General features: G+C 51.7%; 8 protein-coding genes across 8 annotated transcripts; 5 read left to right on the top strand and 3 right to left on the bottom strand.

The window, feature by feature from the left end:
* Window positions 1-3,935: 3,935 nt before the first annotated feature.
* J4E82_006069 (uncharacterized protein) lies at window positions 3,936-4,720 on the top strand (the record flags this gene model as incomplete). Its single annotated transcript, XM_051732329.1, has 3 exons — window positions 3,936-4,264; window positions 4,471-4,575; window positions 4,627-4,720. The coding sequence occupies 3 exons, from the start codon at window positions 3,936-3,938 to the stop codon at window positions 4,718-4,720; spliced, it is 528 nt and encodes a 175-aa protein (XP_051587904.1).
* A 2,723-nt stretch (window positions 4,721-7,443) lies between these two features.
* Window positions 7,444-9,224, top strand: J4E82_006068 (uncharacterized protein; the record flags this gene model as incomplete). Its single annotated transcript, XM_051732328.1, has 3 exons — window positions 7,444-7,504; window positions 7,576-8,616; window positions 8,668-9,224. 3 exons carry the CDS (start codon window positions 7,444-7,446, stop codon window positions 9,222-9,224), a joined length of 1,659 nt encoding a protein of 552 aa, XP_051587903.1.
* A 382-nt stretch (window positions 9,225-9,606) lies between these two features.
* J4E82_006067 (uncharacterized protein) lies at window positions 9,607-10,511 on the bottom strand (the record flags this gene model as incomplete). Its single annotated transcript, XM_051732327.1, has 3 exons — window positions 9,607-10,280; window positions 10,330-10,430; window positions 10,474-10,511. 3 exons carry the CDS (start codon window positions 10,509-10,511, stop codon window positions 9,607-9,609), a joined length of 813 nt encoding a protein of 270 aa, XP_051587902.1.
* Window positions 10,512-10,752: 241 nt separating this feature from the next.
* J4E82_006066 (uncharacterized protein) lies at window positions 10,753-11,957 on the bottom strand (the record flags this gene model as incomplete). Its single annotated transcript, XM_051732326.1, has 3 exons — window positions 10,753-11,453; window positions 11,517-11,634; window positions 11,688-11,957. 3 exons carry the CDS (start codon window positions 11,955-11,957, stop codon window positions 10,753-10,755), a joined length of 1,089 nt encoding a protein of 362 aa, XP_051587901.1.
* Window positions 11,958-12,713: 756 nt separating this feature from the next.
* J4E82_006065 (uncharacterized protein) lies at window positions 12,714-13,922 on the bottom strand (the record flags this gene model as incomplete). Its single annotated transcript, XM_051732325.1, has 1 exon — window positions 12,714-13,922. One exon carries the CDS (start codon window positions 13,920-13,922, stop codon window positions 12,714-12,716), a length of 1,209 nt encoding a protein of 402 aa, XP_051587900.1.
* A 1,670-nt stretch (window positions 13,923-15,592) lies between these two features.
* Window positions 15,593-17,129, top strand: J4E82_006064 (uncharacterized protein; the record flags this gene model as incomplete). Its single annotated transcript, XM_051732324.1, has 2 exons — window positions 15,593-15,712; window positions 15,762-17,129. The coding sequence occupies 2 exons, from the start codon at window positions 15,593-15,595 to the stop codon at window positions 17,127-17,129; spliced, it is 1,488 nt and encodes a 495-aa protein (XP_051587899.1).
* Window positions 17,130-18,734: 1,605 nt separating this feature from the next.
* J4E82_006063 (uncharacterized protein) lies at window positions 18,735-20,341 on the top strand (the record flags this gene model as incomplete). Its single annotated transcript, XM_051732323.1, has 6 exons — window positions 18,735-18,796; window positions 18,921-19,001; window positions 19,060-19,121; window positions 19,172-19,891; window positions 19,950-19,974; window positions 20,029-20,341. The coding sequence occupies 6 exons, from the start codon at window positions 18,735-18,737 to the stop codon at window positions 20,339-20,341; spliced, it is 1,263 nt and encodes a 420-aa protein (XP_051587898.1).
* Window positions 20,342-21,150: 809 nt separating this feature from the next.
* On the top strand, window positions 21,151-22,859 carry J4E82_006062 (uncharacterized protein; the record flags this gene model as incomplete). Its single annotated transcript, XM_051732322.1, has 5 exons — window positions 21,151-21,336; window positions 21,406-21,568; window positions 21,618-22,206; window positions 22,265-22,605; window positions 22,672-22,859. 5 exons carry the CDS (start codon window positions 21,151-21,153, stop codon window positions 22,857-22,859), a joined length of 1,467 nt encoding a protein of 488 aa, XP_051587897.1.
* Window positions 22,860-23,532: the final 673 nt, after the last annotated feature.

Genomic DNA, 23,532 nt, shown 5'->3' with positions numbered 1-23,532 from the left:
CGGAGAAGCGAGCACCGGTGCGGGCACAAAAAGCCCCCTTACCAGCAGCAGCTCCATGGTCTTTTTGTTTCACCACATAAGAGTTGGGAAGAACTACGAGGGACGGACATATAATGGCAGTCATGTTTACGTTTACCGTACCGACGCTTCTACCATGTTCGATTAACGATAAGTGACGATGGTCAAGCAGTAAGTTGAGCCGATGGGCATCCCGCAAGCAAATTTTCCTGGCTGGGAATGCTTCACTGGAAGAAAAAAAGCGTTTCAGTTGAGTTGGGGACCTGCAGATGGGATGTGGCAGAGGTGAGTGTTACTCTCTGCTGTATGACCGTTAAATCGCGCTACATGCCACGATGATGACAATAAGCTTTCAGATCACGATCAAGTGAGATAGATGCCTCCATAATGGAAAGCACAAGCGCATTCGACATCAAGATGACATCGCGATGAAGAATGCCGACCGCCAGTCTCTGCTTTATAGCGTGCTAATGAAGATTGTTGATCAGTGCTGATCGATAAGGAAAAATTCTGCTACACTTTGTATCAGGAGCCTGCGCGTCAGCGCCTGAGTTGCCTTGTTAGTCCCCGATGTTCCGATACAGGTCTGACACGTTCGGCCACGGAAGCAGCTAACGATGATGGACAAAGATATATGCCAGAGATGGTTATGGCCATAAGATGATCCGGGGAATCCCCAACAGAATGGTCTCACTAAGCCAGGTTGTGTTGTCTATCATTTATGGTGGAAGTGCCACATCCGGAGATGGGTTGGGGTTAGGTGGATGTCAATCGATAGCGACAATGCTGCCGATGGGATACACATGTCTGAGCTTGAGCATCCGGTAACATATCGTGGAGATTGTATCGCTGGACACGTGTATGTATCTTAGGATCGATGTTAGTTCGCAATATGCCAGTCTTGGCGGTAGATGTCTCCTGTCCTGTAGACCGGCAGGTTGCGAATGTCTCCGATGCAGACCATACTTGTTTGCTACACAGAAGCAACGAGTTATTTCTGTTCAGTGGAAACTATTGTTTCATCTCTCAATATGCCGCAGACCATGTCATTGGCTATATATCGTACGTTATAGGGACGCGTGGTTGTCGGTATTGCCGTTGCCGGCGATTCTGTCGGTGCCTTACTTCCAACTCTTCAAGCCTCGTGATACGATGCCATGCGATTTTGCTGACTTACATCATCACATCCCAGCAGCGGGACTCTGCAACACAAAACGCCGCACTGTCTCCGAATGCAGCCCTACCGGACATATAGGCCGCAGGTCCACAGTTGCTTGCACGTCGGCGCAACGGCGGCACGTTTTGACTTGGTTCGGCAGCGTTTGATTACTGGGTTCGGCAATGTCCCAAGATCGCAGTGTCGTGATTGATGTCGCCTTGTTGTGAAATCAGAGAAGGGGGTGTCGGGCCGATATAGGTGTATTGGTTGCGTGTACCAGGTGGACCCTTGCCAGCGAGCTCATGACTCAGGTACCATCTGCTGGAGAACCACCGAAGAACGAAAAGTGGAAACCTCACAGACGAATGCCGGACCAGCGATGATGCAAAGACAACGGGAAGGGTGCTAGCAGCATGCAAATTGATTCATCAAGTGCGTTAAGCGAGCTGTGGTGAGCCTGTCTTGTCGACTTGGAGTGTTGGAGAGTTGGAGAAGCGACGTTGGAGTCGAAAGTATGCTGGCACATGTCGGGTGACGTGGGCAGAAGTCACTCAAGTCAAAGTCAACTTAGTAAAGGTTCCGAAGTATCGACGTGATGCAGTCACATCCCTTGTGAATCATTTGAGATGTTAATTGTCATAGTCTTGTAGGAACATGCGATGGTGGCTCTCATGTCGCAGACCATGTGCGTCGCCTTGAAACCCCGTGCTGATCGTTGTCGACTGGAAATGGCAATGGTACGCTGGCGAGGTATGTAGACGCGTGGTAGAGACATGGTAGGGACATACTGCGCGACGCCGGACCGAATAAAGCAATGATAGTATAGCTGCAAGGCCGGCTGGTGCCGGTCCTACTCGAATACCCGCGGAAAAATGACAATCGTTCCTCTGTCTTTCCCTAAGCAGCCGTGTTCCCGAACGATCGTCACGAAGCAGAACAGCGGTGACCTATTTCGACGCTTCAGAATGGTTACTTGAGCACAAGTTGCAACCTAGCGAGATGCGGATCGTACCGGCGAGGTGGAGCTATGAGTGCTGAAACGACTTATTGATAATGGGGAAACGGTACGCCAGTCAGACGAGTGTGTTTTCTCACGTTGGAACGCTGGACGTCATGATCCTGGAGATCGCCATTGTCCAATGCAGGAGAACTAGGGATTGGACAAAGTGCGACAGTGTTGCGGCGGAGACGGGAATTGTTCCATCCATTCACGAGCAAACCACCGCTGTCATCTTGCACGAAAAGAAGCTCTTGGCCCGGAGAGCAAAGGTCGAATAGAAGCACCGTGAGCGGTTGCGCAGTGTCCAGGGTGACGTGCTGATCAAACCAGAATTTCGTCATTGGTCATGGCACGGTGCGGAGTCAAGCGCACACGAGATCTCAGGGTCCCCGGTGCTGACACGATGGAAAGTGAGCGACTGGAGCCCTGCAAAATGAAAAGAGGCGCATCGAGGCCGCCCTCACGACATGTCTTGAGTGTGCCGCAAGTTTGGCGCTGTGCATGCTGGTGGTGCCAACGGGCGTGGATTGGTTCGCAACGGCAATGTACGAATACCATGGGAGCAAAAGTGGCAGGCCAGCGCCGCCGCCGCAGGGTCCTCTTAGCCGATCTTATATATTTCTGGCTCGCATGCTCGACGAAACGGAATGCAGACAAAGAGGGATCAGCGACCAAGCCCAACATGAGCGGCTGGTGATGTGCGCATGGACAGCATGACCCGCAATCTGTCGGTCTGTAACGCGTTGACCTGTACGCTATTGCCTGCTGTGCTGGACGGCGAGGGGCGGTGGGTCGGGGGCGGATATTAAGAGTGTTGTATGTTGTGATATTAGGAGTGGTGTGGGTGCAGGAGGGGGAAGATTGAGACTGCGAGAGAGAGAGAGCGCAAGGCGACGCCGTTGGATGATGCAGGCACCATCATAGCGACTTCCTTCTCACGTCGTCGGGGGCGAAGGGGGCACGCCATTGGTGGTTGACGGAACCCACGGCAGTGTTCAGTGATGTCAGCCGCCCGCCTCGAGGAGCCGTGCTCGTTGTGCGGTGGGACGTGGCAGAATGGGGCAATTGATCAGCTCTCCCATGTCTCACAGCTGCTGGCGACGTCATGCACCGCTTTCAGCCTTCTCACGCCTCTACCTCGCCGGGGCGCTGCAATCGCAACAGCTCCTCTTCACAACCCACGCACTTGTCTGATTCACGGCATACACACGGTCCAGCTTGCCCTTGCACTTTACGGAATACATTCGCCAACGCGCCCCAGTTTCCTTGGGCGAATTCCTGGCAATAGTTGTTCGGCCATCGCAGCGCTAATTGACCGCTTCTAATCATCCGCGCCTCTGGTGGGTGCTCTGCCCTTGCCGATCAACACAAAGCTCCAACACAAAGCTCCCACAAAGCTTGAGTGCAAGCGTGGGAAAAGTCGACAGCAGCAAGACAGAAAAGGTTGTCGAGAGTCATTCGAGGGCGCTATCGAACTACTTTGCCGCCGCCACCCCGAGCATCTCTGCTAGGCGTCAGAGTTCCGACCTTCCTCTACGCATTCCACGCTACACGGGCAGGGATCCTCGTCTCGGGAGACCCTGAAGCATTATCTGGCTTAGCGCAGACAGGGGCCCACCCACTCTAACATCCTTCCACATCAACCGTGTGGCTTTATCTTGGCCTGAACCCACCTACGGCATACTCTTGCCGACGCTCGCCCACCTGGCTCCATCCCTAAACCTACACTCTGAGAGCCGCACTATACTGTCTCGTGCAATGAACCCGCAGATTCTCATCACCCCCCATCCGTCTACTTCTACGCAAGACGACCGCCGCCAGTCCTACCCCGACGACATGTCGACTTCCTCATCCAACTCTTCCATCAGCGACACGGAGATGAAAAACGACCCCACACTACAGACCAGGCCCCGTCTAGGGAGCAGGAAATCCAGCGGCACCATCATAATACCCCGCGACAGCCCCAATGTCGAGATGAAGGAGGAGGAGGAGGAGTACGATGACGGCGATGCGCGGACCATGAGCCCTCGCCGGAGTAGCGAAGAAATCGAGAAGATGGGCCAGGATGCTCGGCAAGCTCTGATAGAGTAAGTGACTCAACCCTGCACCACCACGCACGACGTGTCGACGCTGCGAAGACCATCGGCCAACCTCGCTGTTGCTGTTGTTGTTGTCGTCGTCTTCGTCATCGTCGTCGCTCGTTGCGCCATGGCTTCTTGGTTACTCTTTTGTCGTTTGTGTTTCGCGTTTTGACTTATTGTCCCAGTCCTTATCAAGCTAACCGTTTTGCTAGACAAGCCAAAGCTCTCCAAGCCAGTCTGATGCAGATTGTTGATCGCGTCGAGGTTGTCAAGAACGAGCATGAAAAGCTCGAAGGCGGCAACAAGTTCCTGCAATCGTACGTACCTCAGCCATCTGCTCCGCAACACCTGTGACTAACACCGGGCAGATATATTGGCGAGCTCATGCAAACGAGCAAGCTCACCTCTGCGGGCGCTGGAAAAGCGTCCAAAGTCAAGGGCAAGGGCAGAATCATCAAATAACAATCAGTGCTCGTGCTCATCCCTACCGGCGCAGTGAGCTTACACCAAGTCGGTATTCCACCCAGGCCCCGACTCATCATGGACGCCACTCGTCTCTCGAACCCTCACTACCACGCAATCATGATGGTCTACTGCCTCACATACTGACCACCATGGCATCCTTCCAACACACGAACACGTACGCACGTTGAAACCGCGTTTATGAGCATCTGCATAGCGGCACAGGATTGGGACCCGGCGTTCGTCATTACACTTCGATTCAGCAAACAGCTTCTGTCTTACCACCCTTTCGACAACCATATGAGCTCGGCTTGGCTCAGCTCAGTGTTGTCGCAGCTCCATTTTGCGAATATACCACGGCACATTGCGCCCTCGACCATTGGTTCTTTTACAACAACTTTTGCACTTTTACCCGATTAGTTCACGGGGGTCATGGCGACTACGGTGTTACGGGAGTTTTTCTTTTCTTTCCAATTCGATTCTATGCCATGGCAGGATTCTGTTCGGTACCCAACCTCGTTCGTTTTTTTCTCGGTACAGATGCAAGATTTGACGGAAGCTTTGACTTGCATGTCTTCCAGCCTATAGCTGAAGTATCGGGGCCTTTGTGTCGATACTCGGCGCTATGTAAGGCTTTGTTTTATTTGACGGAGAAAATTAGAAGTAGCATAGCTTGCATGAGCGAATGAGCATGTTTTCGCGACTGCACACAAGGAGCACAGAACGAAGCACAAACTGGTCAATCATGTTTGGTCCTTGCTTGTTTCCCGCCGCCCAACATGTCCATCGTGATGATGCCAATTCACGATACAGATTACAGCTCCATGACTGCATGTGTGTCAGTGCATGTCTGCCCAATCTAGCATTGAAACAGGCAGGACCCTGCATGCCCATGCCAGATACGGTGACCAGATGACCCGTCCAACAGGCTCCAACGACGGAACACGCGCAAGGCTGCCGTGTGGCAGATGCAAGAAAAACTGTTTTGTCAGGACCCGCACCGAGAATGCCCCTCTTCGGTACGTACCTTGCTCGCAACAGCAAAGCACGCAAGACAAGGAAGCGTGACAGCCGTCGCACTAAGAAAACCACGCAAACCAGTTGACACGACGCCCGCCCGCTACGTTACGCCCGCCCCTTTGGATCTCGGACGTGCTTGTCTCCGCTCCTTGTCCTCTCTGTCGATTGCACGAGTGCCGACAATCAACCTTGTCTCATCACATCAACTTGCAGCGACTCATGAACAAGTCATATTTTATTTTTGCACTTGGTGACTGTGGCCACCTTAGTGCATTCGGCGACACGATACAGTATACACGCAAAAGCCCCTAGTGTGCACTTTGCGAGGTTCCGACGTGTCAAACATCTCATGTGCCCCGGTGTCCACCGTGTGCCAAGATCACTCACTACACTAACCCTTCGTACAGCAACACTACCGGCTCGTAGCTGCTCGTAGTCTTGCAGCCCGGGGCATCGGTAATGCAGGTTCATGATGCGCCTGTACATATGCGCAGACATGCCACATGCCATCTCCACTTTCCTTTCCGTGCGAGTTCTGACCATGTGTGGCACACAACTTTGCCGACTTGTTACCGGCCGGAGGAAGCCAGGTGGAGAGGACCTGGAAATAAGGATTCTCACCTTGTATACAGAACTTTGCTGAACTCGGCTCTTGGTCCGCTCTCTCTCACGTTTTTGATTGGAGCGGAGGCACTTGGGTGGAGGGAAGGTTCAAAATGGGAGATTAAAGATATCGGAAAGTAATGATTCGTGGGGGCGAAATTGGCCGCGCTTGGGAGGAAGGAGAGAGAGGGGTTCCGCGAGATTGAGTGGTAGGAAGCGACGTTAGTGTTGGGTATTGCGATTGACAAGCTCCTGGATGAGCTGAAGCCAAATATAGGCCATCGCGCTTAATGGATGTACACGGTAACAGTGCGCGGTTGTTCAGCTTCTGTACCAGTGCGGTGAGCGGGAGATAGGAGACGATCTTCACCACCCCACCAGCATGACTTCTTCACGTCTGCTCGATCTTCTACTAACTTTTAGACATTACAACAAGAAAGAACACGTACACACCGACTCCTGTATGCGTACGCTTCATGAATTCGTCATGTAGCCTGGAAATCCTGGTACGGGGAACATGGAGAATACCTTGACATGGTCAATATTGGGTTTCACTCTCATCTAGCATCCCCGCTTCACGTTCAAGACGTCAAGTCTCGTCGATGCCTGAACCATGCAATCACACCAAAGCAAAGAGTACGGATATAACTACTTGTAGTCGTTGCAAACCTTATCTCCGCAATGGGCGTACTGCGCATGTGGACGTCTGCGTCATTACTCTGTGAACTCGGAGCATGGTGGTTTCAATCTCGCATGGGGGTTTCAGGTTCGCGTGGTAAGCGTGCAGCATAACCAACCTAGCCAGAGTATGTACTCTCGCTCATCGAGCATTAGAGTGAGGCGGAACGCGAAACACTCATGTAGGCGACAGCGTCAAGGATACCGTGTTGGACAGCCCTCGGCATTGCGTCACTGCCAACTCCAACGCCTGGCCCAAGCTCAAGCTGTTTTCCTAACAAAACTGAACGCGACGACTCCCGTGTAGCGACAGACGACGCGTAGTGAAGCGGTGACTTGTCTTGCAGCAGGCCAATCGTTCCTGACCGTTTCCATCTAGATCGAGATCGCGTCGCTGAGTAGGAGCTCGTAGCTACCCCACCATGCACGGCATCCTCGAGCTCTCGCTGCAGCTCCTCAACTCGTTTAGCCCGGCCAATCTTGGTACGCGCGCCTCATTCATCAGCCACTTTGCTTCGTTTTAGCTTCGAGCAACACTTACTGATTGCGAATAGGTCAATCTGGAGCCCAGGTGCCCCTTCAAGGCGAACACAGCACAGCCACACCAACAACAAAGTCGTCTGGGATTCCGGACTATTTTGTAACAGATGACGGACATTTCCAAGGCCCTACCCAAACTGGCGCTGCACCGTTCCTTGCACAGACAAATCTAGCACCTTTTGCTGGTGTGTCGTACATACCCAATACGCCTCTGGAAACCCAGATCCCCATTGTTGGTAATGCGGACAACAAGAACATCTTCCAGAGCCTGGCAAACATCAGCCCTTACTTCCCTAATCCCAGAGGTTTCGGCGTGAACGAATACTCCATACCGCCTGGCACCAACGTAACATGGCTGAACATGGTTCATCGCCATGGGAGTCGGTACCCCGAGGTTAGTGGTGAAGCGGCAGAGAGGACTCTAGGAAAGAAGCTTTCAGATGCTGCCGGCAAGTTCACTGGCCATGGACCACTCTCTTTTCTCAACGATTGGAAGTTCCTGCTCGGCGCCGAGATCCTAGTCCCTAATGGCAAGCAAGAGCTGTTTACTTCTGGTACCCTGCACTATTACCAATACGGTCACCTGTATCCCAACAATGGAAGCAAGGTCGTTGTTCGGAGTACAACGCAACGACGCATGACAGAGTCGGCAGAGTACTTCCTTGCGGGCTTCTTTGGTTTAGGTTGGTCGCAAAATGCGACGCTTGAGTTGGCCATTGAGGCGCCTGGTTTCAACAACACGCTTGCTGGGTACAAGCAATGTAATCATTCAAGCTGGCCTATGGCTCGGGAGGGTCTTATGGAGTGGATTGGCGTATATCTTCACGACGCTCATCAAAGGTTTAGGAGCAACCTTACTGGTGATCTTGACTGGACAATCAGTGATACATACAACGCTCAAGCTCTATGTTCGTATGAAACCGTCTCGCTCGGTTTCTCCCACTGGTGCGGTCTCTTTACGTACGAAGAGTGGGAGGGCTACGAGTATGCTCTGGACCTTTCATTCCAGGCCGGTACAGGGTTCGGCTCTTCTGTTGGCCGAGCTATTGGCGTCGGTATGTCTTGATAGCCTCCATTGTATTTCTCGCCTTGCTAACAACAGCCAGGCTACGTTGAAGAAGTCCTCGCTCGCATGCAACACCACGTCATCACTTCCCCTTCCGCTCAGATCAACATCACCCTTGATAACAACACCGTCACCTTTCCTATAGACCAAAACCTCAATCTGGACTTTAGCCATGACGCTGGCATTATAAGTATCCTCGTCGCGTTCGGCATCACGCAGTTTGCCGAAGTGCTCCCAACAACCCATATCAAAACGCCACGCGAGTTCATCCTCTCGCACCTCCAGCCCTTTGCTGGCCGTCTTGATATCGAAGTCATCAAAGCGCCTGCGCCTGTCAACCCCAATCGGTCGGACGAGAAGATTTACCTCGACGGACCGCCGACTAGCTACGTTCATTTCATACTTAACCAGAGGACTATTCCGCTGGGGCGGAGTCACAAGGAATGTGGTGATAGAGATGATGGGTGGTGCGACATGGAGACTTTCCTCAAGGTCATGCAGAAGCAGATTGAGCTTGCGGATTATGATTACGCTTGCTTTGGCGAGTATGAGGCTCCTGCATATGGAGAGGTTACGGATGGACGGCCGGTTAGGTAATGGAAAGGTTTTGGGAACGCGTCGCGATGACGGCGTTTGCTTTTTTTTCTGTTGCTATCTAATGAGATAATGATGGTTGATGCCAGGTGATAATACTGCGTCACGAAATACTAGATACTAGATGCACAAGAGTTGCTTAGGATAAGGTGTGTTGTCGTGCAGGACTTGTAGACGAACCGCTACCAGGCTACGACAGCGGTGACAAGAGACTATATAGTAGGGTTTCCTAGCATACTAGCCTAGATCAGCCCAATACAACCTATGACCTGAGAGCAGAGAGCAACGGGATATTCCTCCTTCCCTTAGAATAATGCCGGAAGCTCACTACCCTTCTTTAGCATCCTCGTCCATGTCCGAAGCCCCTTATAGTAATGGAGCGTACCTAATCATCCTCTGAGCCATCCTCTGAGCCATCCTCTGCGTCCATGTCCCATTCCTCTGAATCGTATACGTTTTCCGGAATCACTTCGTCTTCGTCTTGCACCCCAATGTAGCGCACCTCCTGAGGTGCCTTCGGCCGTCCCCATTGTGACCGATCAGCTGTATATACATGCTCGGCATCTAGCGCTCGACCTTCGAGGCGCAACTCAATGACACCCTCCCCCAGAAATGTAATGTAGGCGTGATTTAATTCACCATCTCCTCCAATAGTGTCGACATGGAAAGCATGTGTGTCCGCAAAATCTGGAATTTCGTCCAATTTTATCCAAAGCCCTTCATTTGGCTGATCCATAAGGTAACACTGTATTCCAAGGGCATTGCTGCGATTTCCATCGAAGGGCCTCAGGGCTCCTGGGCGGATCTCGATGGTTCCAACATCCCAATTATCGAATGCACCGAAGGAATGTCTGGGGAGCATGTCCTCGACGTAGAATCTGAGGTAATCGGATGAGAACATTACGTATGGGCCAGTGATATCGTCAAGTGGTATCTCCTCGCCCCTTCGTAGCCTTTCGCGAAGTGCTTCTGCTCTTCGCCTATAATGCGCAGCTCTATTCCTTTCCTCGGCGATTCTGACCGATTGATTATGTTCATCATCAGAATCCAGCTCTTCTTCTTGTGACCAAGTTAGATTCTGACTAGGATTAGAGCTACTGCACCATACCTTTTTCCAGTTCGGGTAAGGGGTTTACTTGATGTTTAATCGGCGTATTGAATCGGAGACAGGTCCGGTGAATTTTGGCGATTAAGGTTTTGATGCGGAATCTAGAAAGAAGAAAGTACTTTGAACCTCTATATGTGCTGTTACAACGGGTGAAGAAACAAAAACGTGGCGGTGGCAAGCATGGATGTGACCTCTGTGAAAAGAGGATCTTCATTTACTCCCCGGTCGAACCCATTGGTCAGACCCATCGCGTTTCCGGGGAAATCCGCTTATTGGTCCTACCACCCGCACATGGCTTCAAAACGTTAACCATGAAAACGCGTTGTTGTATAAGGTGCGAAAGTAGTATCTGCCCGGAAAAGAAAACCATGAAATAACCGTCGATTGTTAGGGTGGTTACCTAGGTACCCAAGCTGTCGGATCCTAGAGACCAGGTGTATCCGCAATCCGGAAAACATATTTAACAGCACTTTGTTTCCCATCCTTTAGATCTTTCAGGGCCTGCTCCACGCCTTCCAGCCCCCCAGGCCTTACTTCGAACGGATGTCCGTCGAACGTTCCCGCCTGCAACGCTCTCGTGAACCAGCGACAAGTTACCAAACCCAGATCACTCGCATCAGCACCATGAGCGCCATTGTCCTGGTTATGAACAGTGCCGACCGATGTTTTTGTCTTGGTCTGCGAAGACCCAACGTCCCAGTCACTCGGCAGAACAAGATCGATTGATCCATCAGATGCGACGACCTCTGTCAACACCTTCTGACTGGGAAGCCCGATGCCAGGGTCAAGCCCGTGTCGCAATTCACCGTAGTTGCCTGCCTTGAGGTGTGCGCGAATCTTGCTTATCATTTCGTCAGCACCAATGCGGTAGTCAATGACAATATCGCCCTTGCTGCTATCGAGAAGCGTTTCGACGTAGTGCGAGCCCTTTCCTGCAATCGCGATGATGGGGTGAACGTTGCTGTTGCGTGCAAGCTTGATAGCAAAGGAGCCGACGGCCGAACTGGCGCCGTAAACCACAAAAGGTGTCGAAGTAGTTGCGGGATTCCAGGGAGTGGGGAGTTTGAGGTTGCGGAACACAGCTACGGCGGCGGTAAGGCTCGCGAGTGGTATCGTTGCAGCTTCTGTTAAGACACAAAGTTAATCATCTGCAACGCAGGGCTCCAAGGTGAAAGGGACGAGTATACCTTCAAAAGACTTTTCGGCAGGGATATGGAAAGTAGTCCAATCCCACGCAAGTGCATACTCTGCGTATGAACCTCCAGGCCCGCCCATTTCATGGAAAGCTGCGACGCGGTCTCCCTTCTGCTCCTTGCATTAGCATCTCTTCTCTCTGTCACAGTTTCTGGACTATGTACCTTGAACTCAACAACATCCTTGCCAACCTTTTCCACTATGCCCGCAATATCGTCGCCCTGGTTTACACCCCTCTTGCCCCTTGCCATTATTGAGTCGTCGTCAGGGCCATCGTAGCTAGCGGCGAATTCTGGTACTTTCCAGTCCTTGGGGTTGGAGCCGGAGACGACGACCTTGATGAGGACTTGCTTGGCGCTGGGTTCGGGGATGGGGGTATCAGACTCAATCTTGACCTTGACTCCTGAGCCAGGGCAGTTGACGAGATTCTTCATTGTGATGATGACGGTTTGAATCTGAGTTCGGTGAGATTTGGAAGACGTCTAACGTATCTAAGTACGGATTTCGAACGCAGCGAGGAACCGTACTGGTCCGTTTTCTAGGTAATAATTCCATCCTTTTATCATACAAGGTGTGCACGACGTCGCAATTGACATTTGCCGACTCCGTCGTTTCTGCGGCTGAATGTTACAAATGCAGGTGGTCTCTGACCACACTCTAACTCGAAGAAAACATGCGACACTCGACCGTACCTAGCTATATGGGGCCTAAGTGTAGCATTTCTCCTTCAATGGTGTAATGCCTACGTGCCTTCCCACGGAGTAGTCGACGGCAAGGCCCACTAGCGTGCGGAAGCGGAGTCTCGGATGGTTAGTTAGCTTGACATTTCGGACGGAGTGCACCGAACGCTGCAACGTCATGGCGCTTCCGATTTCTACCTAGAAACTTCCATTGCAAAAGGATGCAAGAATCTATGCTCCATCAAACGTCTAAGTTTACCAAAACGTTAAGAACTTGAAATCCGTAAAAGGACCAGACACGGTGTCGATCCTATTCATTCTCACTCACACACATACATTCGAACGACTGGGCAGAACGCTTATTTCATGCTATGCAGTCTTCAATTGCGACACTGCCACGATGCAACGCATCAAACCAATACTTTCGTAGCAAGTACCCATCCTTCGTGCTTCGCAAGTTCTCGCACGTCAAAAGTAAACACCACGTTGCCCCACTTCCATCTCTTCACTTCACGTCTTCATCTCCATTTCCATCTCCATCTCCAATTTCTCCAGATCCAAGTTTGGCGCCATCTTCTTCGCCCACCAAAGCGCTACCCAGCCTCTACTAGTATCCTTTAGTTTGATCGCCAGCTCCTGCTCTTGCTCCTGTTCGTCTGACTCCTGCTTGTATCGCTTCTCCATCTCTTGGCGCGTCATGCTGCGAAAGCTCGTATCGACCTTCTCACTGAAAGCCCCCGACGCCCAAACGCCAGGTACATATACTTCAGTCGTACGATGGAATTCAGGTCGCCGGCGGTGGTGCTCGGCAAGCGTGTGAGTAGCGTGTGGTAGTACTATTGCAGTGCGAGAGAGCGGCTGGAAAGGTGGAGGGTTGGCGACGTAAAGGTGTTCAGGCGACATAGTCACGGTATCTGATAAGCGAACCCGTTTGGACAGTGGCGATGGCGAGGAGGATTGGCTGCCTGTCAAAGTGATGGCGCGAGGTCGCTTGAGGACTGGTTTAGGCATCGCGATGTTATGCTGGTAGTCCGGCAACGACGTGGCAAGCGTCTGCGCGATTGCTAGCAGTGGACACTCGAACTCGAACTGACGTACACCTGAAGGCTCTTGCGGTACAGGATATTGAAGCTGGCTGGTGGCAGGGGTTTGCGACGACGTTGAAAGTGAAGTGTCTACTGGCGGATTTGTTCGAGATGACTCCAGCTCTTCTTGTGTCATCTCTTTCTCAATAACCATCTTCAGCCATACCATCAGTAACCGCGCTTCTTCCTTCTCCTCATCAGTCGGTTCTCCTTCTTCCGCACCCTGGACGTATCTTAGACCCGGTACCCTAGTCAGCACAATCTTCTTCTTATCCCACACGTTCAATGCTTCTCTCAGCTTTGGAAGATCCTGGACTGGTGTGTTCTTGTCTTCAAGCAAGTCTTCGAACTTCTCTATGGTATTTGCCAATGCAATCTTGGCGGTACGCCAGGCCTTTCGAAGGACCTTGTGGGCGTCTGCCGTGTGGCGATCTTCTCCCCTTTTCTGGGACTTGAGCACTCCGCCGCGCGCATCGAACTGTCCTTGTACAGATTGAATAGCGGCGATTTGTGAAGTTATTGTGCACGTCGGGCACAGCAATGGAGAGGCTGGCTTCGGTGCAAGAGCAGCAGCTTTAGCGTGGGTGCAGATGCTCGCGACGCAGACGGGCGCGGCGCCCTCAACTCGTACCATTTTGCGCGGCGTGAGGGTTGAGTGGAAGCGTTAAGCGTAAGTATGGCTGTGGCGAGAGATTGTTGCGATACTGTGCAGGACACCTGGGACCGTGCGTGACTGACCTGCGGTTCTATCTTGGACTGAAGGCAGCAAAGTGAAAGAGCGCATGCTGCCGCCTCGTGACGTCGCAATAACAGGTGAAGTAAAGGAGAAAATTGGGGAAGCTGTCGCAGTCTTCATGGCTCGGACGTAGACATGTCCACGCTCCAGCATATCTCAGACAATATCTCTAGAACTTTTGGAAGCAGAATAAGGAGGTACCAGATGAGACAGCCCCACCTTGAACATCGTTCTATATACACACCTCAAACTTCATGAAACAGCCAGGAAAAAGGTCACATGTGGCGGAAGGGCGACAATCAGTGGCGAGATGAGAAAGAAGCAAAGAGCTATCTGAGAGTGATGTCATCGATACCTAGAAAAGCGTTCTGCAGTACCCGGGTATTAGTAGAGGGAAAGGTCCATCGAGTGAGTCGAATGATTGATAGTGAGTAGAAGTGCGTGGCCTTTGGTGAAGTTGAGGTACCGGGATGCAGGAAGTCCACGCGGGTTTTATGCATAGCTAAGCTTTCTTCAGTTCACACCAGAGGTACCCGCGACGACCACCATGCGCCGAAAGGATCAAGAAGTTAACTCACAACGTTCTGACCGGATCAAGACCTTGCTCGACTTTCCCACACGGCTTCGGTATGCTGCAGGCGATTGTCGCTATCATAGTACTGCACTGCTGAGCGTTGGTAGCAACAGAGAGTGCTGTCACTGCGCTTCGAACCACAACGCGCAATCCCGAGTTATGTGTTCGCCGAACACGATAGTATGATGCACAGCTAGGCCCGTGATACTACAGAACCTTGCTAAGTTTCGCTCATCACCGCCTACTCACATGGCCATCTCCAGGCACACCTATCAAGCACTTCTCTCACTTCTCTCAACAAATCGCATGGCTGCACATGTCTGTATCTTCTCTTGCATCCTCAGCTATCGGCAAATAAGCCAAGTGCCGAACCGTCGTGTAAACAACATAGTCAATTACCGAAATCTGTCGGCTTGATCGGCGAGGCGACGTGGACCGTGTGAACATATACTACAAATAGTCGGTAATTGCTTCCTTGCGGAAAAACAAAAGTCAACTTGTAATGCATAATTCGAACGACATCAAGCGGGAGATGGCATGTTTGAGAGTCCTGTACGTAAGAAAGGAGTCTCCGAAAACTCAGAAAACGGTTCTCGTGAAGGATATGTTATGACATTAGCCAAGGCCGCGGCCCCGGGAGTCCGTGGACGCGAGGCTGGAAGGAAGCTGCGATCGCGCCACCACGAACGAGAGCATCATCTAAAGTGTGACACCAACATCGACGCCAAACACATTGCATCGTGTTTTCCGTCACTTTCGTTCCTTCTTTTTTCTGCTTGGAGAGATGTGTTGGTAATAGGACCGAAAGAGAAGACCAAATCGTGCTTTGGAGCCGGTGCGACTATCGTAGCGCCTTCTTAGGGCAATAATGGCAGACCATGCTATCGAAGAGCCACATGAAGACCATGGTACTGCTCCAAGTCTTCATTATGATGCCAGGACGAATTGCATACATAAGGATGTTCCGCGGCCTCCAACAATGGCAACCCCAGACATGGAGAAATCTTCGTGGCTGTCGTCATTGACGAATCATGGATCCAAGCCGCCGTTCATGCTCAAGGTCAGAAGCTCGGATGCATTCATCGTCGGGACTATTTCCTTGGCTGTTTTTACTGTAAGTAGTCATTCCTAATATAGCTATCGCTTGGAGCTGACAAAAGAAGGACATGTTTCTGTATGGTGTCATTGTGCCTGTCATACCCTTCGCAATAGGTTCGCTTAGCCATGTTGAAGACGCCCAAGTCCAGTACTGGGTCTCGGTACTCGTCGCCGTATATGGCGCTGCGCTTCTTGCATTCTCGCCCATTTGCGGGTGGCTTGCAGACCGCGGCTCGTCACGCCGAACTCCGCTTCTTCTGGGCTTGCTAGTCCTCTTGGGAGCTACCATCCTGCTAAACTTTGGCAACTCGATTGGCGGTCTCATCGTTGGAAGAATACTGCAGGGAGCATCAGCGGCTGTGGTATGGGTCGTCGGCCTCGCCTTGCTGGCTGACACAGTGCCTCAAGAGCGACTCGCAACAGCTACTGGGTGGCTGACTATAGGCGTTTCTCTTGGCATGCTCATATCCCCTATTTTGGGTGGCGTAGTCTACGACAAGGCTGGCTACAATGCTGTCTTTGGCATGTGCTATGCACTGGTTGGTTTGGACGTGGTTCTCCGGTTGCTGCTCGTGGAGAAGAAGGTTGCCGCGAGATGGGATACAAACGCTACGGGCCGCCCATCCGTCGACGAAAACGCATACTTAGACAAGACCATAACGCCGGTCATCGCTCCGGCAGGTCAGGACCTTGACCAAGATGCTAGCAAGACCGTATTGCAGCAAGAAGCGTCGTTCGTCGAAACGCAGCAGAACAGTCCGCCTCGTCGACGTCTACGCGACCGTCTACCACCAGTCCTGTCGCTCTTGTACTCCCGACGCCTACTCGCCTCACTGTTCTGCGCTCTTATTCAGGCCATGTTGTTGACAGCCTTCGACTCTGTTCTTACTATCCATGCCGCAAACACATTCAACTGGAATTCAACAGGCGCCGCACTCTTGTTCCTTCCGATCATCATTCCAAGCCTCCTCTCGCCGTTGTGGGGTTGGCTGAGCGATAAATACGGCGGACGCTATGTGGTTGTCGTAGGCTTCCTGTGTGGCTGTCCTCCCCTCGTCTGCCTCCGCTTCATAGACGAGAACACAATGAAGGACAAGGTGTTGATATGCGCGTTGTTGGCTGTCACTGGATTGTTCGTAGGCATGACCTTTGCACCAGTCATGGCAGAGATATCCGCTGTTGCTGAAGCAAAAGAAAAGAAGATGATTGCAAATGGACGCCCAGGATTTGGCAAAGGTGGTGCGTTCGCGCAGGCTTATGCACTATACAACTGCGCATTCGCTGGAGGCTGCATGGTGGGACCCTTGCTGGCTGGATTTCTCGTGGAGGACAGTGGATGGGGCACGATGGCAGCGGTGCTGGGAGCGCTGTCTGCTGTCACCGCTGTACCAGGCTTTCTATGGCTGGGCGGATGGGTGCTAAGAAACAAGTGATTGCAGTCGTTAGAAGAGCCTGTCGGATTATTTGACTGGATATATTGACGTCCGTTGGTTGCACTCTGCGTGTGGTGCGACATGGTACCAACTGCCTCTGATTCGTCCCAACCTGCCGGCGTTACTCTTGTGGCCCGTAAGCCGCCACGCCACACCTTGATCGCACCTTCACGTCTCGACATCGCATCTCATCACTCCATCATACCTCCATCCTAGTTCGCCACCACGCCTGCGATACTGCACAAGTTCATCTAGGTAGATTGTTATGTCAGCTGCCGTTGGCATTCCCGGAAGCAGCGTCTTGCTTATCCCCGTCGTTCCTCGCCCCATGCGTTCAATCCAATCGACCCGCCACCCAACCAAATACAACCCTCGCTACTCTACCCTGTCGATACTTGCTGCACGCAATCAAACCCCTTTTGATACTCTATTCTCAGATGCTGCGCCAGCCGTGTGGTTGCACGAAAGGACCCTATTCGCGGCAGAGCTTCGGTGCGAGTCTTTCCCGAAAGAAGTGACAATGGAATCTGCCTTGGCGCCTTCGCTGCGCATCGGCAAAACCAATCTTTTGAGGATTTTCAGGGTGTTATGTCTCCGAGCTGCACTACGTCATGCAACCAGAGAAAAAAGTAGGAGAAACGCGCAGAGCGAACTGCCGACATCGCTCGTGACAGCTTTCCTCCGATGGCCTAGAATGATGCATGGAAAACTGCAACTGCATTGCCATGTCCTTGACCATACTACAGGTTCCCGCTAAATTAGCTTGTAAATCCTAGATCACCTGGCCTATACTACGCACTCTAGCTTCTGGGGTCGTCATACTCCGTCTGGGGTTTTCTGGTACCTAAATCTGCGACTGTCACTCTAAGCTTATGCCCGATCAATCACGTTGCGCGGTTGGAATGGCCTAATCCTATAACGTGTTTCAGGCTCTAGGCGACTACGCAAGTATGATTACTCTGCAGCAAGTCCGTCTTCTTCTCAAGACTTCTGCGAAAATGTAGAAGGTCACGCATCAGGAGAAAACACTCACGCCTAGAGTCTTGGGTCCACGATGCCCGTTTTCGCCGGAATCTGTGCGGGGTGTTACATCAGGTCTACGCGCGAAATACGTTCGCGTGAACGCGTCACATGCGCCACATCTACATACGGTGTGCTTAGCAAACAACCTCCTGACCGGATCGACATCTACGTAGCCTTCTATCCGTACTTCCGGGGTAAGGTTCGCTTCAACGGCGTCCAATTTGCCTTCCTTGTTAGGTCATAGGTCACACGCCAGTTTACCTCCAAGAGAACTTGCTAAGCTGACTATGAGTATACCAAGAAAACTTGCTAATTTCACTATACGTATACCGCTCAGATCTGACAAGGTATATTTGCCAGTCATCCCTTGCTATAGCAGTTGCGACTCACCAGGTTAGCACTTGCAAGGGGCGCACGCGAACACCACCCTTACCAACTGTGGTTCCTATTCCAGTGACAGCCCATCTCAAGCGTAAACGTACTGCTCATTTACGCGCACCCCTTAACCTTTACCTTGGTTCACGACCGCCACATTTTCAGGGCCTTCGCTCTTACTCTTAGCTTCGTATACTACTCGACATCATGATTTTCAGCCGCGCACTTGTGGCTTTATCGCTATGCGCCAGCGCGATTGCAGCTCCCACGTAAGTGTTGTCTACGATGCGGCGGAATACGTCTTTCCACTTCCGGCTGAGGCGTGGCAACTCCCGCACTCACTACTCTTTCCCTAGCAAAGTTTGCTTCAAGCAGCTGCTGATATATTTCCAGTGAGAAACGTGGAGTCGACTTCGCTTGGGGGTCGGAAAAGATTCGTGGTGTCAACATTGGAGGATGGTTGGTCCTGGAACCGTAAGCTACCTTTGACTTCCGATAACTTGAGGATGTGTTACTAAGTATCTCCACACAGTTGGATCACGCCCTCGATCTTTGACGCAGCAAACCAGGGTCGTCCGGGGGATATAGTTGACGGTAAGGGTTTCCCGCAAGATGCGACAGGGTTAGAAGCTAATGCTTCACAGAGTTCACCTTGTGCGAGAAGCTTGGGCATGACGCAGCACTTAGTATCCTCCGCAACCACTGGGATACGTGGGTTAGATGGGAAGACTTCAACAAGATCAAACAGTCCGGCTTCAACATTGTTCGTATTCCTGTCGGCTTCTGGGCATACGACACGTTCGGTTCGGCTTATGTCAGCGGTGCAGCCGTCTACATCGACGCCGCTATTGATTGGTCGCGAAGCCTAGGGCTCAAGATCATCATTGACCTCCATGGCCTACCAGGCTCGCAGAACGGATTCGACAACTCCGGCCAACGGATGGACAAGCCCCGCTGGCAAGAAGGCGACACAGTCGCGCAGACTCTGCAGGTTCATCGGACCATCGCGCAAAAGTATGCGCAAGCACAGTATCAGGATGTCGTCGTTGGCATTGAGCTAGTCAACGAGCCTGCATTGTACAACGGTCTTAACCGGGACGTGCTTGCACAATTTTACCGCGATGGCTATGGCCAGATCAGAGAGGTTTCAGATACCCCAGTGATCCTTTCCGATGGTTTCACGCCACCAAACACTTGGAATGGTTTCCTCACCCCCGGGGATGCGAACGCGGTGAACGTTGCTATGGATCACCACGAATATCAAGTTTTTGACCCCACCCTCCTTCAAATGTCACCTTCCGGCCACGCATCATACGCCTGCAGTAACTCTGACACGTACAATGGCGCGGACAAATGGACTTTTGGTATGTGATCAGATGACCGAACTGTTTCTTAAAACTTGCTGACTTGCATTGCTTTTAGTTGGAGAGTGGACAGGAGCCATGACGTAAGACAGCCCTCACCTTTGTGACACGTGAGACCCCTACTGACACCGTACCAGAGATTGTGCAAAGTACCTCAACGGCTACGGCCGTGGCGCCCGTTACGACGGCACTCTCGCCGGCAGCTCCTACATTGGATCTTGCGCCTGGCAAAACAACCTCTCAACCTGGCCAGCTTCCTACAAGGACGACTCTCGACGTTACATTGAGGCCCAAATCCAAGCCTTTGAGTCCAAAACTCAGGGCTGGTTCTGGTGGAACTTTAAGACAGAGGGTGCGGCTGAGTGGGACGCTTTTCGACTCATCGACGCTGGTGTCTTTCCGCCGATCAGAAACGGGCAGGTGGAATACAAGTTCGGCACTATTTGTTAGGAGCAAACTGGGACGGTGACTTATCAGCCTCCAGGTAATTGGACAAAACCATGCATGGGTACAATCCTGGATAGGCGAGGGGCACATTTATGAGTAACGACTATGCACATTGTTCAGCTGATTGATGAGATATATGATAAATACTACATCTGCACATACATAGCGCTAGCTTCCAGAGCTGAAGTATTCTGCATCATGTGAGTAACGTGGGCAAAAGCAAGTAGGGCGAACCACCGGAAAACATGCCATCGCACGATGTGAGCCAACGGTCGCACCGCTTCCGAACAGTACGACGTTCCAGCTGAAAGACTTACCGCCAACGGATCACCTTATGCGAAATGCGCACAATGGAACCGCGCCAATGGATTCAGCTTCTCCACAGAAAAACAACGTTGTCGGCCCCAGTTGTTCCCCAGATTCCCAGCCAAAAGGCACCCCGTGCGAACCCACAACCAGGAAACCACACATATTCTCCCTACCGGCGTCAAAACTACTACCGAAAAGTCTTGGATAGTGTGCATATGGACTGTTTATTACGATAAGATCTGCAGGCCAAGCTTAGTGGCTGAATAGATTGGAGTGCGCGAGGAAGCTATATTGCAGTACAGTGCGGGGAAAAGTCTTGGATGCGTCCTATGCCAATACCACGCCAAGCGGGTGATTAGAACATGTGTGTTAACACACCATGCCGCCATTATGCATTACAAAAGGAAGCGCGCATCCTACTTTGCTTGCTGGCTACCTTTTCCAGTCCGTCCGGTCCAAAAACTTCTCCTGCGAAGAAGTCGGCTTGAAAGAACCTCGCCAAGATGGATACAAAACACCAACCTACCGTTGAGCCGACGGACGAGAAACCCGTGGCTGTGGCGCACTTGGAAGACAAGAGTGAGCTTGGTCCCGATAAGCATGCTGGCGCGGTGGACTATACCGGCGCGGAGGCGAAGACAGATCCGGAAGAGATTGCACTTGTACGGAAGATCGACTGGAGACTGATGGTAAGTTATAGTGGGAAAGATTGAATCGGAGCGAGAAAGATGTGGTTGGCTAATGTGCATGGGGTACAGCCGACTTTATGCGTCATGTACTTTTTGAACTACGTTGACCGCAATGCTATTGCGCAAGCACGTCTGAACAATCTAGAGGAGGACTTGGGAATGTCTGGAGTTGAGTTCAACACTTGCGTTAGCATTCTCTTCGTGGGCTACGTCTTGATGCAGATCCCGTCGAGTGAGTATCTTTACCCTGTCCGCGATTGATAGGAAACTGATGTGTACAGATATGCTCATCACAAGGATAAGACCTGGTATCTACATGAGTACGTGGATGTTTGTCTGGGCAATTGTATCAGCTTGCACAGCGCTGGTGCAGAACTTTGGTGGACTGGTCGCATGCCGGTTCTTCCTGGGTATCACTGAGGCGCCCTTCTATCCTGGAGCTACGTACATGCTCTCCATCTTCTACACGCGGAAGGAAGTCGCAACACGTATTGCGCTGCTTTACTGCGCGCAAATCCTGGCTACTGGGTTTAGTGGCTTGATTGCTGCTGGCGTGTTCCAGCTAGATGGCGCAAGGGGCATTGCAGGATGGCGTTGGCTGTTCATAATTGAAGGGGCGGTGACGGCATTGGTGGCCATCTGGGGCTTCTTCATGCTACCCAACACTCCATTGACTACCAGTTGGTTGAACCCTAGAGAACGGGAACTCGCCCATGCGCGTATGGAACGCGACCGCGTTGGCGACTCTACAGAACCTGTCAGTATGATGGAGGGACTGAGACAGGCGTGCCGCGACAAGAGGACTTGGTTATTCTGTCTCATGCAGAACTTCCATCTCAGTGCTTGCTCGTTCAACTCCTTTTTCCCAACGTAAGTGGACCTGAATTCACACCTGTTCTAGGAAAAAGCTTACTGATGGCGATGATAGCGTGGTCAAGACTCTCGGCTTCAGCACCACAATCACTCTGGTGCTGACATGTCCTCCCTTCCTGCTTGCCGGCGCGGCAGGTATCGCTACAGGCTGGAGTTCAGGACGCATGCATGAACGTACCTGGCACATCACCGGCGGACTGCTGGTCGCCATTGTTGGATTCGTCATCGCTGCCAGTACCTTGAACACTGCCGGCCGATACGTCGCGTGCTTCATCTTCCCCATTGGCGCCTACTCCGTCAACTCCGTCATCATCGGCTGGGCATCTTCGACGCTCAGCCAGACGAAAGAGAAGAAAGCCGTCGTCCTTGCCATGACAAATGTCGGTGGCCAGATTGGTAAGTTATGGCTTGTACCAAATGCAATGCGAGACATACACTGACTTTGCATCTTCACATCTGCAGGTTACATCTACGGTGCGTACCTCTGGCCCGACACGGATAAGCCAAGGTACGGCATTGGATTTGGCGCGTCCGCTGCGTTTGCGCTGTGCTCGATTGCTTGTGCGTGGGCGATTCGCATAATGCTCATCAAGGAGAACCAGAGGCTCAAGGCGTCGACGAATGAGCGCGTCAACTTGTACGGATACTGATGAGGTGGCTGGCTCATGAGCTGTTCCTACACATTGGAGATGGCTTCGTTGCTGTCATAGAGATGGGCTGTTGGGGTTCGTGATATATCAAAAGCCAATGTACGTGTGGTACGAGTAGGATGCCTACCCCAATCGAAACATAGCCCCATCTGTCTACATACATTCTTTGACAATGTGCATCGTACCCATCAGTGGTATCTGAACCTGTTAGTAAAACAACCTGAACTTACGAGGCTTCCTACCACATTCGGTTGATATTGGGGATGTGATGATTTTATTGTGGGGGTTTGAGTCTTCATCTCGAGAGTTGGCGATGATGCATGCCATGTGTGATTAGTCTACGCGGCGAGACTTGGAAGTAGACGCTATAATCGTAGATTAGAACAGCAGGCCAGAATCAATAGTCGTCAAAATCAGCTTAAAACAAAACAACGATTAGCCTAGGACTACATCAGATCACGCGCCAGCCGTTTGCGTCCTCTGACCTATACTCTTGAAAATCTTGATACCTGCTAGTCAGTAAGAATGGGCGAACTCGTCGGTTACATCCCGTCAGTCACTGCAGCTGGCAAAAGTCAATACACCCAGATACACAATACTTCCCAGACCTCATTCGAGGAGAAACCACTATCATTACCTCTTCCTAGAGATTGAAACCCCGCTATGCAAATAT

This window comes from Alternaria postmessia, assembly GCF_024291825.1.
Source record: "Alternaria postmessia strain BMP 2775 chromosome Unknown scaffold_34, whole genome shotgun sequence".
NCBI classification, from domain to species: Eukaryota; Fungi; Ascomycota; class Dothideomycetes; order Pleosporales; family Pleosporaceae; genus Alternaria; species Alternaria postmessia.
Note: the sequence above shows the minus strand (reverse complement) of the source record. Positions and strands in the feature narration are given on the sequence as shown.